Source organism: Penicillium cataractarum, assembly GCF_028827025.1.
Source record: "Penicillium cataractarum strain IBT 29864 chromosome Unknown utg000001l, whole genome shotgun sequence".
Classification (NCBI taxonomy): Eukaryota; Fungi; Ascomycota; class Eurotiomycetes; order Eurotiales; family Aspergillaceae; genus Penicillium; species Penicillium cataractarum.
Window position 1 is genome coordinate 4313333 of NW_026622737.1, and position 15920 is coordinate 4329252.

The window sequence follows — 15920 nt, forward strand, 5'->3', positions numbered from 1 at the left end:
TGGATTGGTTAGATACACCCCGGGCAAGGAAGGATATTGTTGATTGAGGCGTTCTAATTGGTTACATGGGTGTTTTACTTCTATTGTTTTAATACTTTCGATAATTTTCAATTTCTTTGCTATTTGTTGATTGTCTTGCTGAATTGTCAATACCCTCAAATGAGTGATGACAAGCTACGTATGGACTATGCAGGGGGGGACGCCGAGGAATAGTTTACCTCGTCATTTCGTCGCCCGCAAAGAGAAAGAAATAGACGCAAAATCAAATATCTGGTTGGTATCAAAAGTATAGTATATCCTGCAATATCCAAACGCCCCGCCGGTACACCCTGAAAGAAATCCCCGGTACATGCGAGCCATACGCCACCATTGCTAAAGAAGCAAGGAAAATAATAGATTGGAAATTTCTCACGGTGTGAGGTCCATGGGCTCCGGGGTTTCGGCAATTTCGTCCTGGATTGAATCATCAGGGTCTTTGTGATCAGGCTGGTCTTCATCGGCCTCTTTGTCGGTAGCTTCGACATCATCATCGAGCTTGGTCTCGTCGCCATCTGGACCAACTTCGTCTTCGTCTTGGATTTCTTCATCGTCCCCCTCATCACCTTGTTCATCATCGCCACCAGCTTCAGGTTCTGTGGCGGCAGGGTCATCTTCATCCTCGCCCTCATCGTTCTCATCGCCTTCTTCATCTTCCCCCTCCCCCTCGTCGGCGCCATCATTCTCAGTTTCGGTTTCGATGTCACCTGCGTCGGCATGATGGATTTTGGAAAAGAGAGATTTGTGTTCTGGGTTCAGCTTGTTCAGCTTGTTCAGCTTGTTCAGCTTGTTCAGCTTGCTCTCATCGACGTCAGTCAGATCGCTCTCGTCTGCAGTGTCGTTGAAGCTATTTTGATCGCTCCTTTGTACACCAGCATTGTCACCCGCACCAGATGTCTGTTCCCCTGCTCCATAAGGAGCTGAAGTAGGTCCCGAGGATGCGTTGAGGCCCTGTAAAGCAGAGGAAGGCTGGTCTGCATCAGCCGCGGTGGTGAACTTGCTCGCTGCCGTTCGCGGGCCAAGTTTGAGGTTCACAATAGTGTCGGCGCGCTTTTGAACATCACGACGAGCAATTCCCTTCGTTCTACCTCGAGGGGCAGGAGTGTCAGAAGCTGGAAGAGAGGCTGCAGGTGTAGATGCCTCTGTATTTCCATCCCCAGTCATCAGAAGATGGTCAACCTTCATCTTTTCCTTGTTTTCTTCATTTACCTGCTCAATGAGCAACGGCATATTCAACTCGTAGACTCGGGCGTACAGATCCGCAACGAGGTCTTCAAACATGGTCACCTTCATCAAGTTGTTGTTGAGCTTCTTCAACTCTAACGAGTCACGAATCAGCTCGAGGAGGGGAAGACTGTCGTGAGACAATTGTGACAAAGTCTCTAGACGAGCTGTTTTCGTGGAGAACTCTTCCCATCCGATGGGCTTGAATACGCTCTCTTCGTGGCCCTCGTTGATATGCGCAGCTCTGCGGATCATCTTCGCGTAGGTCAAGCACACGTCTTCCCACAACTTGGTGTGGTCAATGAAATCTCCTTGTTTCTTCCTCACGCGACGCAGCAGCTGATCTAAGCTCGCCCGATCATCCAGCTGATCCAATAGGCTCACAAAGAAGTACACGTAACGAGTGGTATACACGAAGTGCCTCCCTGGACGTTCGAATTCAGGTCGCCAGACCTGAATGGTGAGCGTTTTTGTGAAGATCTGTGAAAGTTCTTGCTTGGCAGCGGTCGCGGCGGTTGCGTTTTTGTCGTCATCATAGATGATGTGGGCAGCCTAATCCCGTTAGAAAGAGGACAGGTCAAAATACGTAAGATGAAGGCAATAGTATTTACCTTGGCGCTCATTCGATGGTGCCAGTTAGACTTGTCGGCGCTCTTGAACTTCCTGACTACCTCGAGGATATATGGCTTCCATCCATCCATATTCTCAGGCTCTTCCACTTTGCGAGCCCAAGGCGTTACTTGAAGGGCTTGGCTAGCCTCGGTCGGCTGCGTAGGTGTCAGCTACTGGACCCGGGAAATTTATGATCCAGACTTACAGTCATGTCTCCGCGGAGAACCAGCTTGTGAACAATAGATACGAGCTTGAAATGTGGCTCAAAGACAGGGTCTGCGCGCGAGTCCTTTTTCTTGGGAAGACTCAAGATGGCATCATGAAAAGCATCCAAGACATCGTGCGTTTCAACGCGCTTCGAAGTCGTTCTCAAAGAATCATCACAACTGAACATCTTCCAGAGACACTTGCCAATGAAATAATGTGTTCTAAAAGCTTGTTAGCTATTCCCCCATCGTGAAAGTAGTAGTCGATGGTTTGACACTTACGTCCACCGTTTCGGTTTATCCACGAGCGCTCTCTTAAGGAGGTTGCAGGCAAAGTTCCACACGGAGTATGAGGACATCTCCTTGAAAGGCTGCCCTTTGTACATCTGCTGACTCTCCTCGCTACTGAAGTGGCGAGAGAAATCCGAAAGACCAAAGGCCCCCATTGAGAGTGGTCCACGAGACGAAGAGTACATCCGGATTCCGAAATCAGTGTAAAGGTCTGACAGAAGCGCCCGGGTTTCATTTGTCGGCTCTGCACTTCTCATTGCTACTGAGACGGCCATTGCATAACAATGGATTGCATACCGCTGAGTGGCTGCCAGGTCACTGCGGTTGTTGTTGATCTTGTCGGCTGTCCACGTTATTTCTTCCTCAAGCTTGGTATCATACGCCTGGGCCAGGCGATACCAGGTCTCCCAGCGCCCGGATCCATGATCGATATCCAGTCTGAAGAAATTGATGGCATCATCGAGCTCCGTCGTCGAGCCAGGACTGAGGCGTTTCTGAGACCGGAACTTTGTCAACGCGGCATGACCGAGGAGGAAATACCATCCCTTGGCGGCGATTTGAGCATTCTCGCCCGGGACAGTTAGCATTGAAAGTTCCAATACTCCCTGGACAGCCCGGAGAAGAATGCATGGGTTGACTGCCGCCTTGATGTAGCCATGGAAGATCCGTCGATTGAAAGACATTTGGGGCGAGGATGAAATCTTGGCTGGAACGATAGTTTGTTGCATCTTTTCGATAGTCGTCTTCAAGTCAGACTTGGATAAATCCTTCATGTTCATGTTTCGTGCCTGTCTCATCACGAAGTCGATCATCATGATAGCAGTAGGGCGGTCTAGTTTTTCAGGGGAGCATCCGTGGTCAGAAGTCCCATCAAATGGCGAAAATTTGATGCCATGAAGATCCAAGAGCACCTGGCAGATATCGAGTTCATAATCGCCCTTGGTCTCCAGATCCAGCAGCTCGGACTTCATGAGCTTCAGGAATCGCTTCTGAGAGTATCTGCACATAGAGCGAACACCAAGTGCGTTATGCACCGACCGAAGAACCCTGATCCGATCTTCCAGTGGTTCCTCAAAGACATCCTTGTTCTGGGAGATTGCCTCCACGAACAAGGTATACTGTAGGATCCAACAGCGGACATAGAGCTCTCGCATCCTTTCTTTGAAATTTTCGAAGGACTTTGCCAATGATCCACGAAGTTCACGGCCCGACGTTTGGCCCACACGGATCGAATCCTCGTATAACACAAAAGTATGAACGAGTCGGGTGAGACGGGCTACTGCTGACATGGAAGATTGAAGGTGCTCCATATCAACACACTCATATGCTTTGTCGACCAGTTGGAGAATGAGTGGAATTGCCTTTCCCATGAGTGAATCCAGTGACTTTAGCCAGCCAAGTAAGGTCACTTGTCGGTGTCCACTCGTCTCTTCAAGGTGCTTGGCGTCCTCTAGCTCCTTCATGATGATTTCAATGCTCCGCAGATAGCATGATACAATCTTCGGTGGATAATCAATAGCCTGATACGCTTCTTGGAGCCTTCGCCATAGGAACAGTCGTAATGTGGCATCACCACGATCTAGGAATGCGCCCATTTCACTGGATATAGAGGATGGGCCATTCAAGCCATTCTGCTCCGGCGACCCATCTGCATACTCAATAGATGAAGGTTCAAGGATAGGCTCGATAGCTTCGATGAGGGATACAGGATCTTCATCTTCGGGGTTGAAAACTTTAGCGAAGAAATCCATACACTTGAGCTTGAGAACCTCTTGATCAACTGTCGCAACAGACAGCTCAGACATGGTAGGGTTATTCAAAAGAGTGAGACATGGGTCACCGATGGCCTGAAGTATGTCCTTCAAGTCTTGGAGACAAAGCAAGATATGCTCACGATCAGCCTCGCCGGCAAGGTTCACGTGAAACGTCGAGGCCCACAGATGGCGAAGGGCGAGATTTTGGCGGCAGTCTTCTGACGGACAGTAGTCGAGAAGGAGGTCCAGCGCTGATCGGGCGAGGATACCCCATCTGGCAAGGCGGTCATTCTGGGCGTGTCGCTTTTCTTGACTATCCTCGCTGGCAGCGTTCTCGATGGAGGCAAATACATCCAAATGAAGTTCGTAGATGGACTGAATCATTTCGAGTTCAGAAAGGTCGCTTTTTCGATACTCGAAAGAGGACTCGGAGCTTGACTCAAGAACACGCCTTTGAGTGTCTGCGACAAGTTCGCTCATCCTTGAAAAGATGAATTCATCCTCGCGCAGCAAAAGTTCCAAAGCGGTCTCTTTGAGATCCTTGGACCACAAGAGTGCCGTGTATGTTGACTTCATGACCGGCCATTTTGAAGGTTCGTTTCCAAACTCTGGCATGAGGAGACATTTAAGCCACTCGTATGAGGTTTGATGTGGATGTAGCCAGCTGCCGTTTACCGTTTCTGAGAACTGATAAAGCTCCTCTCCTGAGCCCAACTCTTGCTGAACAACGGGCTTCCGAGTACCACTTCTAGAGTGTTCGAGGAATACGGACAATCCCGACTTGTTGGAACCACGGATGTCCTTCAATGAAGACAGATCGTCTTTTTGCTGCATCAAGCGAGACTTTTCATCGTTCCAAGTCTTAGAGATTCCACGTAGATCCTGAATCAGTCGTGTCTCCGGCTCATGGGCAGCTTCATCAGAATCATTCAACGCTGCGACCGTTTCTCTAAGACTCTCAATAGTTCCTAGGGCTTCGTTGCCAACGTTTGAGTACAAGGAACTGAGAGTGTTGAACATCCAGTCATCTGCATTGACATAGATCTCCAAACGGTCTTCGTAGTATTTCTCTTGATCAAAAGCAACTTCATCAGGTTGAGCCAATGCATCAGCATTCGACTCTCGAGCTCGGGTTCGTCGGCTCTTCATTCTGCCTCCCTCTGGCTGTTCATCGTTGGCAGCCGATGCGGATGATCTCTTTCGGGTATCAGATGGAGACTTTAGCTCGGCTTCTTCAGGGTTGGCATCCTCTTCAGGGGCTTGTGTTTCGGGTGGGTGAACGGATTGTCGCTCCAGGGATTCCATCAGCTGTTTCTCTGCGCTTTGATCAATTGAAGACTGTTCCTCGGTCGTCTGATCCTGTCCATTCTCCTCTGTAGGCTTTTCAGTCTCAGCGTGTTCTTCGCCTTCTTTGAGCATATCCACATCTTCATTCTCGGGCTTTCCTGCCTTGTCTGCCGCGTCGTCTTCGGGAACTGTGTCCATCTCCTCAATTTCAAGAGAATCAAGAGCCTCGGAGCTTTTGGGAGGCAGTGAGACGCATATGGCTTTACTGGGGCTATCAGCAATAGACGAATCTTCCTCGTCATCTAGAGCTTCGAGAAGAGCTTGGCCGACAGCTTCCCACGTTGCTTCGGAGGGTCTTATTTCCCGGCGCGACGTCGAGAGGGCGAGAGGGCCTTTGGCCGAGTCCAGAAACTGTATGTCGGTCGGCAGAGTAGGTAGGTACGAATACAAATCGGCGTGCTGTTTAAGATATTTCTCGAGTGCCTTTTTCGGCTTCTTGACTGGAATCTGGGATGCGGAGAGCCCATCAAAGAGGGACTGGAGAGTGCTCCGCAGGCGTTCTTCTGAGAATGTTTCTTCCAAGCCAAGTTGCGTCGATCGCACTTCCAAGCGATTGTCATCATCTGCTAGGACACTCTCGAGACAAAACCGGTTCAGGCGATAGCTTTGGAGAGCACTACCGAGTCTGGCGCTCTGCCTCCACAGATTCAGGTCGGTATCATCACGCTCGAGCGCCTCTGCAAATGACTGTACCGCATCCTTCGCTGCCTTTGCCGTCCTTCGCGCAACATCTTGTGATTCCTCGGTTTCCTGAGGTGTATTCCGTAGAGTCTCGTGAAGCGAATCGAGGAGGTATTTGCCGTGATTCTTATAGGAGAGGTAGAGGGTTTGGAAAAGGCTGGATGTAGAATCGTTGACATTAAACTCCGCGACCGCATCTGCTGCTGCAGCGGCGGCGTCGTCAGGAACAGCAGCAGCTGTTTGCGCATCCGCTAGATCGGGCCGCTTGAAGTCGGAGAGAGATTCGGGATATTTGAAGATCTCAGAATTGAGCAAAGAGTCATATGCCTCTGCTGCTTGAGGATAATACTCCGGGCCTTGCGAGTGGAGCTTCAGAGCAGTATGATACAGCTTCAGAGCTTCTTCAATTTGGAGTTCCTTGGTGTCGTCAACCTCCTCCTCAATACCATCGTCCGGTTCCACGTTCAGCGCGACCCAGCTTGCCATGTTGCCAGCTTCCTGTGGGTTATTTTCAATGACAATAAACGAATGTGAGAGTAATCAGATGCATCGCCGATCGCCCTGACGACAGCTGGGCTCGGTGTACGGCGAAAGATGAACAAGCAAGCGCCCGGCGCAAGTTAATCGCGGTTCACGCGTTGGCTGCCAAATCAGGCAAGGGCGCCCTCTCTCCGCCTTGTTGCCTGATGGCCTGAAGCTCTTTCAGGCTGTTTAGTTACAACTTCCCCTCGACAGTGCTGGCTTCGATAAACCCCTCTCTTTCTCGATCTGTTCTCTGATATTGAACCCTTATTACTTCTTATTCTACACTACAGGTGCAGGCGCCATGGTCGCGCCCGCTGTCCCCGAGTAAGTGCTCCTGAAAACACCCCCGGGGTTACGTGTTCCCCGGAGATGCATGCGCATAGCCATTGCTCGCTCTGGATAAGGATTGAAAGCTGCGCAACTTACAGGATATGTAACTGACTACTTTGGAATTGCCTAGGATCCATGAGGAGGAGGAACTGTTCGTTGCGGTCGATGCGCGCACAGAGTCGCTGCAGAGCTTGCGGGAATTGGGTCCCCCGGACCTGGTCTACTTGGTGAAGCAACCAAAGGCCAATTCAACCCGCCAGGTATGGTTCCAGGCCCTTTCTTCTCTGGCTATACTCGGTTTCTAACAATCGATACTATTTTTGGCAGACCGGTGTGTATCACCATGTTACCGGAATCGATGCGTCCTCGTCCGCTAGTCTAGCCGCCTATGTCAACACCCTTACATTCTCACCCCTCGATAAGACGCATAAAGTGGTGTCGGGGATTTACTGGTTAGATTTTTTGATTGTCGTCGGTTCGAATCCTGTCGCTAATATCTGCACAGTTGCTACAATGCGTTCTCCCACCTTGACATGCGAGTCGAAGTGAAGATTCCCGGCAGTCTAGAGGCATACTGTATCGATGAGCACGGAGATAAGCGTGTGGCTACGGAGGCGCTCTGGTTGGAGACGTTCTTGTGCGCTGTTCTGAGGGCTTATCTGTACGCTGATGATGGGAGCGGAGATGCTATCAAGAAGATTGTGGGCGTTAGACGGTTCAACCCAGTGACGAACACGGAGATGGAACACAAGTTCTTGGATGCTGCTGAAAAGCTGTTTTTCCTTGGTACGTCTAGATGAAACTGGTGCTTGCGGTTGGTCTATTCTAACATTGCCATAGGTCGCCAGCTCAGCTCCGATCCCGAGACGCAAGTCCCCAACACCGTTAGCAACCACTTGACCTCCGGCATCCTCAAATACATTTACACAACCGGTCGTTACACATCCGGAATCAATCTATTCGAGAAGCTACGCACACGCGACGTGGAGGTCTCATCACTTCTGGCCCGTGTACAGATCATGGCAGACGAGGAGGTACAAGCAGTGCGCTTAATGTATGATGCCCTGCAGGATGTGCCGATGGACTACGCTCTCCTCGATTGCCAGGCAAACTTCTGCCAGAGCAAGGGTGAAGGCGAAATGGCCCTCGAGTGTGCTAAGCGGGCTGTAACTGCCGCGCCAAGTGAGTTCAGCACCTGGGCCCGCTTGGCTGAAGTCTATGTTGGCTTGGAACAGTGGGATTTGGCGCTTTTGACTCTCAACTCGTGCCCAATGTTCACATACCAGGATAAGGATACCCCGCGCATGCCACAGCCGTCTCGTATCATGCTTCCCATCCTATCAGAGAGCATTCTGGATGAGATTGATGAGGGCCAACCTAAGCAAGGGGATCCTCACGACTATGTTCATCCTTCTTTGAGGAAACTGCACGCTGCTGGATACCAGGGAACGTTCCTCAAGGCCTACAACCTGCTTACCAAGATTGCTGCTGCAATTGGATGGGACCAATTGCTCAAGACTCGTAGCGAGGTCTTTGTTATGGAAGAGGAATACCGTGTCGAGCGCCAGCATGTCCCGAAACCCGCACAGTCACTCGGAGCCGAGACGAATGGGGTGTCGATCGAGGATGATGATGACGATGATTCAGGATCCGTTTCTGGCCCTGGTCCCGCAGAGTCTGCGTCCACCAACGGCAATGGAGATGAGACAAACGTCGAAAGCTCCATTGAGCGACCTGAGCAAAGCATGGCCTCCGAGGTGGTCAAGTCTGGCAATGATGATGTAGGCCCTCTCTCGCCTTCTGGCCTCCTAGGATTCTTGATATGTTTACTAATGATTTTTTTTCACAGCCCGACCCGTCCCACAGCACATACACACAATTCCGGAATAAGCGCCTTTGTGAGCGGTGGCTGGACAACCTTTTTATGGTGCTCTACGAGGATCTCCGCATCTACACGATCTGGCGGACCGAGATGGCCCAGTTCCGCCAGCAAGCCATGGAGTACAAGAAGTCAGCTACCGAATGGGAAATCCTCGGTGAACTCGCAGAGCGACTGCACCACTTTGACGAGAGTATCGAGGCCTACCAGAGTTGTTTAGGAATTCGATTCTCGCCTAAGGCCATGCGTGGTCTTCTCAAGCTGTACGAAAAGAGGAATGATACCCGGGGCATGCTGGGTGCTTTGATTCGTTTGATCGCTTGGCAGTACCGCTGGTACTCTGAGGTAAGAGCTCCCTCCAGCCTAGTCTACGAAGTTCATGTTCCAATACTGACCCCCAATTTAGTTCTCCCCGGAACTTTTGTACCTGGTACGGAAGCTGATCGAGGACGAGGGTGCCGTCAAGGTCCGCAGCATTGTTCAAGCGACCAACCTACCGCAACCCGTCCTGGATCTCACACACCAATACTGCCAGCTGTGTGCTACATTCCGCAGCAGTGGTAGTGACGCTTAGTCGAAAGCTGTTTTAAGCTGGTAAATATGGATTGTTGCGGGACGGCGTCTAGGTCCTCAGGATATGTCGGGATGCCAAGGGAGAGAAATGCGTTGGCAGGGTTAATGACCGATATTGATGTGGCCAGTTCCATAATTCGTTTTTCTCATTTCTTACTACGTATGTAGCTTAGACGGTATATAGGTAAATGGTTGATCTCATTGTTCATTATTCCTTGCCATTCTGAACCCTTTGAATCAGAAAATCGGTTTAAGACGCATGCCCCGAGGCTCTCCTTTCGGCCACATGTCCACCAAGACCAGAAGCATACCAATGATATGGTCCCAGTCTCAATAATTACGGGCCTGGGAAGATTAATCTCAAGGCAGGCACTCATGAGGAGTGTAAAATAGTTTCTCTGGGCGATCGAGCCATACCCAACTGGCCACACGCCAAATGTTATAATCCAGGAAATATGACCCTCCGTTCCATGAATCGAACCCCCGACTTTCATGTTCCCTATATACCTGACCAAAATGCTCCATCGCGATCCCACGATGCCGAAGTCCACACCCTCCGGGACTAAACCCACCAAACAATCTCCCTTTACACTGCCATAATAGCTTTAAATATATTATATTTAATCTAGAATAGAAGATATAAACGAGATCTATCTATTCAATAAAAAAAATAAAAACAAAAGAAGAAATCGGCGAGCGAGGGGGATTAGCTCGCTCGCCCACTCTCCCCCTTGGGTGTGCCCGGTCATCCGTGGAGCGATGCTCGACATCGGATACCAGTCAACCATATTTCCCCTCAAATTTTCCTTCACAGGGGCACACCCTTGGCCAACCAGGTGGCGCAAACCTGGCTGACCAACTAGGCCATATGAGGGGGGAGATTACCTGGAAGAACTGGAAGTTGGTGATAACCCTTCGTTGCGGGATAATCCACATGGGCCTTTACCATCGTGTCACGATGAATTCGCACCCTTAAATACACTTTTCGTGTTCAACATCACTATGGGGTCCTTTCCTGTCGGCATGAGGTCGTTATCAAGACGCCTTCCCTGTCGCTTTTGGTGTATCTTATTCTGCAGGCTGAACATAAGCGATGGATGGAGCCAACATCAGTCTCGGTCCGAGATACATGATCTACTGTACAAGGGGAGTTTCGACCTTGTACACAAGTATGTCTATTCATACGTGTTACTAACCACGACTTCGTGGTCATTATCAATCTACACTAGTTAGCTGCAATGATATGCTCAGACAGGATTCGTTGACCATCTCAGCCGGGTTGTTTTGCTTCGAACGGTAAATACACCCGAACTACCCCATACTATCCAACCCGATTCATTGGCGCCTTGATGCTCGGCTCATTAAAATATCGGAAAGCTATCCGACCTCCTCACCTTACCCATTTCTGCGATCATTTTTATACCATTTACTCAACATCCAACTTGACCGGGTTATCACTTCCCAGCAATACACACTCTCGCCCCTTCGATCAATCTCCGCATCATACCATGGCGGAAATCAAACAATACCACCTCTTCCCAACGGGTCTAATCCCAAACTCCCCCCGCCCTCTACTACACTACAAGAAAGTTCTCGCAAAACGCCTCAACACCTCACACTGCGACCCAGTCGAAGTCTGGAACACATTCACAAAGAACGAATGGGACGTACAATGGATCTTCCGATACGGCCCCACACAAGTCTCCCATTACCACTCCAAGGCACACGAGTGTATGGCCGTTCTCTCGGGGACAGCCAAGATCCGCTTCGGCGTGGCAGATACCTCGCCAGATATGCATGCGAATACGTACGGGTCAGCATGGGAAGATGGCGGTGTCGTGTTACAGGCTGAAGCTGGGGATGTGTTTGTCATTCCGGCTGGTGTCGCTCACAAGACGCATGAGACTAAGCCTGATGCGGAGTTTGCGTTGTTATCGCCTGGGACAGGGCATGGTATTGAGGCTGAGGATCCGGGCAAGGCTTTGTCGAAGGTTGAACTGGATGGGTTTACTATGATGGGGGCTTATAGTGGAGGGGAATGGGATTTTGTTGCTGCGGGGGGTGACTTTGAGAAGGTGTGGAGTGTGCCGAAGCCTAAGCTTGATCCTATTTTTGGGGTCTCGGAGAATGGGCTTCGGGGGAGGTGGCAGGGGAGTGGTACTGTTGCTAAAGCTCGTCTGTGATATCGATGGATTCACGCGTGGCATTTTTTTTAGTATTATTCTGGACGAGAAGGGAATCAGTCTAAGGACCTGTGGTTAGAGGGCATCTTGAGGTAGAGGCCCACCTCTTAACCTACATGTAGTTATGTAGCCCGTGCACAACAGAGAGCCCCGGCCAGATCCATAATTAGATCCATAACTTACTGCAGTATCCATCCCCATAAGGACCCATTCATTGGAGGAATATAATATCGAGAGAGCAAGAGTAGTACGATCATACAGCGACCCCGAAGGTTATCGTTTTAATTCAATTGTCATACAGCAGAGCTAGCCTATGCACCTCATCATCCGAGGTCATTTCCAATAACTACTCAGCAGCATCAACCTCGGGAAGATCAGATTCCTTCGGAACAACACCACCCTTAGCCTTCGCAGCAGCCGCAGCAGGACCACTAGTCTCCGCAGTATCGTCTGCATCCTCGTCCTCGCCTTCATCCTCGGCGGGCTCTTCTTCTTCCTCCTCCTCCTCCTCCTCCTCCTCCTCCTCCTCCTCTTCCTCCTCGTCCTTTTTGCCATTGGTGCGCTCAGTCTTCTGCTTCTTGTGGGCGGGAGGACCTAGTGCGTATATCCGTTAGTAAGTGGAATTGACCACGGTATGGGGGATGGTATCTTGATATCGATGGGCATGGTTCATGATTACCTTCTCCTTCGCCCTCTTCCTCTCCCTCTTCTTCCTCGCTTTCGTCGTATTCCCCACCTTCCTCCTCCTCGCCCTCGTCACTCACGTCCGAAAGATCGGGCTCGGAGTCTTCATACCTAGATTGATGCGCGCAGAGTATTAGCAGAGATTCCATACAGGAGTGGAGTTGCAAGGGGGATATCTTAGCCCAGAAGAGCGCCGCAATTAATACGCGATCACGGGGGCGTAAGCAGAAGGAGACAGGTATCTTGCGCGCATCGTAATTGCGCAGTTGGGTAATACGACCGCGACAAGGAATAGAAACAGCTCTCGCTGTTATACCGCGCAGCATTGCATAGAAAACAAATTGAATACTTACTCCTCTTCCTCCTCGCTCTCATCGCTAGGGAGAGCCTGGAGCTCCTCCTCAGGATCCGCCTTTCTCTTGCGGGTAGACATTATGTCAGAATATATGTGGGATAAGAAAAAGAGAAAAAGGTTCAGTAGAATTGGCGCAAAATCAAGGCTGGCAAGGGGTGGGCGTGGACCCGGTTATATAGATGGGGGAAATGGGGAGAAAGGGAATAGGGAGGAATTGGGGTCGGCAGTACTAGCACAATTTATAAGGGAGTGAGAAAAAACACGAGAGGGAAGGGAAAGGGAAAGGGGAAAGAGTGGCAGTACGAATCGAAGCTGGGCGTAAAGGAAGAGCTGGGGGGGGGAACCAAGGGAGAGGGGGCGCAATCAACCGGGAGGTGACGAGGTGACGACATGGGGTCGACTACATACTGAGACTATGTGGGAAAGGTAAAGTGATGAGAGCTTACACACTTGCCAGGTGGAGACTCGAGTGCGTGGTCATATTCTAGACAGTGCGTGTATATACAGTCTATTTACATTCCAGAACACCTAATCCTAATCCTAATCCTGATCCTGGTAGTTGACTAATATTTCTAGGCTGCGTAAGAATGGCTCAGACCCGCTCATACTTGCAGATAGCGCTACGCAGGGGGAGAGTCAAAGCCAGCCTTTTGCCCATGTCCCCCCGTCTGACTCTCTCTGCGCTACTGCGCCAAGAACTCAAAGTTCGCCATACTCGGGTCCAACAGGTTCTCATCAAGCCCAAACCCATAGGTGCCCACCATATCGTAGATCAGATCGGGCGGTGGGAACCCCTGTGCCATCGCATTCGCACCCCCGGGCACATCAACGTCGCTGCCGTTGTGGTTAGTGCCCACCTGCCAGCCAGCCTCCCAAGAGTCGAAGCGCTCCAGCATTTTGCCGAGTCCACGTGCAATGTGTCGGGTAAGATGGCGCTCCCCGGCCGAGACGCAATTCATTAGCTCAATTACTCGCTCAACGAGTCGCCGCACTTGTCGCGCATTGATGCTGAGGTACGCCGTGTTCCAATTAATTGCGACCTTTAACAGGAAGACGGCGGAGAAGGTCACCATGGTATGAGTGAAAATGGGCACCCCGACGATCGCATCCCGGATATCGGGCTCTTCAAGCACCATATTCAAGCATGCCATGGCTGACGAAATAGCAATGTTGGCGGACTCCTTCCGGTCCATGGAGAAGACTGGGGTATTCGAAGGGGAAAGCCCACGGAGCGAGAGCGAATTGAGCTGGAATTTTGCGAAATGGTAGTGCAACACCACTCCCTTTGAGGGATATGTTCGCACGTATGAGCTGTCGGCTAGACGGGAAAATCAGTAACCAAAACATCGCGCAAAAGAGCGACTGCAGATCAAACTTACCCGACCGAGGCTGCCAAAGTAATCGCCATTGATCCACTGCAACATTATATACCCGCAACTGACCAAAATCTGCCTCCGTCAACGCTTGCTCCGTATCGCTCCCAAACATGCGGTACGCCTCGGTCAGAATCATGAATAGAGCGACCTGCGCCAGAAGCCGAATGTCACCAGGAACCACCATGGGCAATTCCAAGAAGGCCTCGTAATTTCGAATCGCAACATCTTCGTGGATGACGGGAGGCCGGCCGTAAGCGATACTAAAATGATGATCGCACACATACAGCAAATACCATAATTGAGCGCGTTCATATTGATCGGTATGCCCGCGAGTCAGGCGCTGGTAGCTCTGATGCAGACCAAGCTCGGTCGCGACTCGCACAGCGTGTCCAGAGAGCTTCCAGCTCAGCTCGGATAGCCAGAACGCACCGACACAGAGGCCCCGAATATCATCCAGCGTATGGGCTCGCGTGAGAGCCATGCTGGACACCAATGAGACATACTCGTGATAGCATCGGTTTAGCGTGTCGGTCCGATTGGGTATATGCAGAGCCGCAACGGTCAGGACTGCCGCCGAGAGCAAGGTGGAAGCGCGACGGACGGATGTCAGATCGCGATGCACCAGGATGATTCCACCCCACAGCAGCTGATTCATTGTTCGACTAAAGTACGCAAACAGCTCCTCGGCCTCGTGGATTGAGATCAACCCTCGCGTGATAAAGTCTTCCTCCAATAGTGTCTTCTTGGGTGCCTCGATATGATTGTTTCGTAGATTGCGCAGCTTGGTGACCTCGTAGAGACTCCGCATAGGTGCCGGCACCAGTTCCGGGTCTTGGAGGTCGGGTTCCTGAGATGGCTCCCGGGTGACATCCATCACTACCCCTGGCCCCTCGTGATGACTGTGGTGCGATTGGGAGGCATCAATGGATGGCCGATGGGTGTGATGCGAGGCGGCCGGACTGGGTCCGCTACGGGTGTCACCGCTGCCAAAGGTCGAGAGGTCTGGCAGGCCTGCTTGTCGCAAAAGCTGCGAGACTGCGGCCTGCAATTGCTGCATACTTGACGCTGCCTGCGACTTCCATCTACACGAGAGAGTATTAGCAATTGCGATCAATTTTGTAGTGTCTGCCTCCTTGAGAGAACAAGAGTGAGGCGGGGCTCCGCCGGGAAACGTACACTCCGTCATCGTCAACGAATTTCTGGGAAAAGTCGTTCACCACGCATTTGATGCCGCTGCGAATACATTTAGTGCAATTGTTCTCTCCCGGTCGGAATTCGCAGCGAATCTTGTGTCGCTTGCATTCTGCGCCTAGAATCCCGAGTCAGTCATGGACAGGACTCGGTCGGACAATGTGGGGGAGGCCGCTGACTTACAGGCTCGGGCTTTGGATATCCTAGGAGCTACCGGTCGTGATTCTGTTGAGCGATTCGACTCGCGAGGCGAATCGAGTCCGGCATCGGTCGATGACCGCTTCAGTGGAGTAGAAGCATCCATTTTGGAGCTGGAGAGAGAAGCAGTCGGTGATGCTCCGCGCGGGTTAGGGGCAAAACTTGGGGCGGGGCAGGAGAGAGGGAGAAAGTCGGGGGAGGCCGAGTGGGTTCGTTTTAGTGACTTTTGCCCGTCGGACCCCGAGGCAGTTGCGGATGCTACAATGGTAGACACCTTTTCGGTATTTCCCCTTTATTGTTTCCTATGATGGATTAACTATGACCGAGGCACTACGGTCTCCCAATGGTTCAGTATCGCCGTGATCTCGCGGTCCCTGGTCTATGGATTTCTTCTCCCGCAGAGGAGTCCGACAGAATGACGTGCCATTCCCCCCACCATCATCGCTCTGATCTCCGGATCAATACTACAGTCTCT

General features: G+C 51.1%; 5 protein-coding genes across 5 annotated transcripts; 2 read left to right on the forward strand and 3 right to left on the reverse strand.

Moving 5' to 3' along the window:
• Window positions 1–408: 408 nt before the first annotated feature.
• Window positions 409–6637, reverse strand: hir3 (putative transcriptional corepressor of histone genes (Hir3); the record flags this gene model as incomplete). The annotated part of the gene is made up of 4 exons (XM_056694429.1): window positions 409–1812; window positions 1872–2027; window positions 2078–2300; window positions 2361–6637. The coding sequence occupies 4 exons, from the start codon at window positions 6635–6637 to the stop codon at window positions 409–411; spliced, it is 6060 nt and encodes a 2019-aa protein (XP_056561158.1).
• Window positions 6638–6977: 340 nt separating this feature from the next.
• N7496_001499 (ChAPs family protein) lies at window positions 6978–9459 on the forward strand (the record flags this gene model as incomplete). Its single annotated transcript, XM_056694430.1, has 7 exons — window positions 6978–7000; window positions 7137–7266; window positions 7334–7458; window positions 7512–7792; window positions 7847–8787; window positions 8856–9230; window positions 9292–9459. 7 exons carry the CDS (start codon window positions 6978–6980, stop codon window positions 9457–9459), a joined length of 2043 nt encoding a protein of 680 aa, XP_056561159.1.
• Window positions 9460–10966: 1507 nt separating this feature from the next.
• On the forward strand, window positions 10967–11641 carry N7496_001500 (cupin domain-containing protein; the record flags this gene model as incomplete). The annotated part of the gene is made up of 1 exon (XM_056694431.1): window positions 10967–11641. One exon carries the CDS (start codon window positions 10967–10969, stop codon window positions 11639–11641), a length of 675 nt encoding a protein of 224 aa, XP_056561160.1.
• Window positions 11642–11987: 346 nt separating this feature from the next.
• On the reverse strand, window positions 11988–12758 carry N7496_001501 (uncharacterized protein; the record flags this gene model as incomplete). The annotated part of the gene is made up of 3 exons (XM_056694432.1): window positions 11988–12235; window positions 12321–12436; window positions 12679–12758. 3 exons carry the CDS (start codon window positions 12756–12758, stop codon window positions 11988–11990), a joined length of 444 nt encoding a protein of 147 aa, XP_056561161.1.
• A 605-nt stretch (window positions 12759–13363) lies between these two features.
• N7496_001502 (putative C6 transcription factor) lies at window positions 13364–15551 on the reverse strand (the record flags this gene model as incomplete). The annotated part of the gene is made up of 4 exons (XM_056694433.1): window positions 13364–13998; window positions 14060–15138; window positions 15233–15365; window positions 15431–15551. The coding sequence occupies 4 exons, from the start codon at window positions 15549–15551 to the stop codon at window positions 13364–13366; spliced, it is 1968 nt and encodes a 655-aa protein (XP_056561162.1).
• Between the last annotated feature and the right edge of the window lie 369 nt (window positions 15552–15920).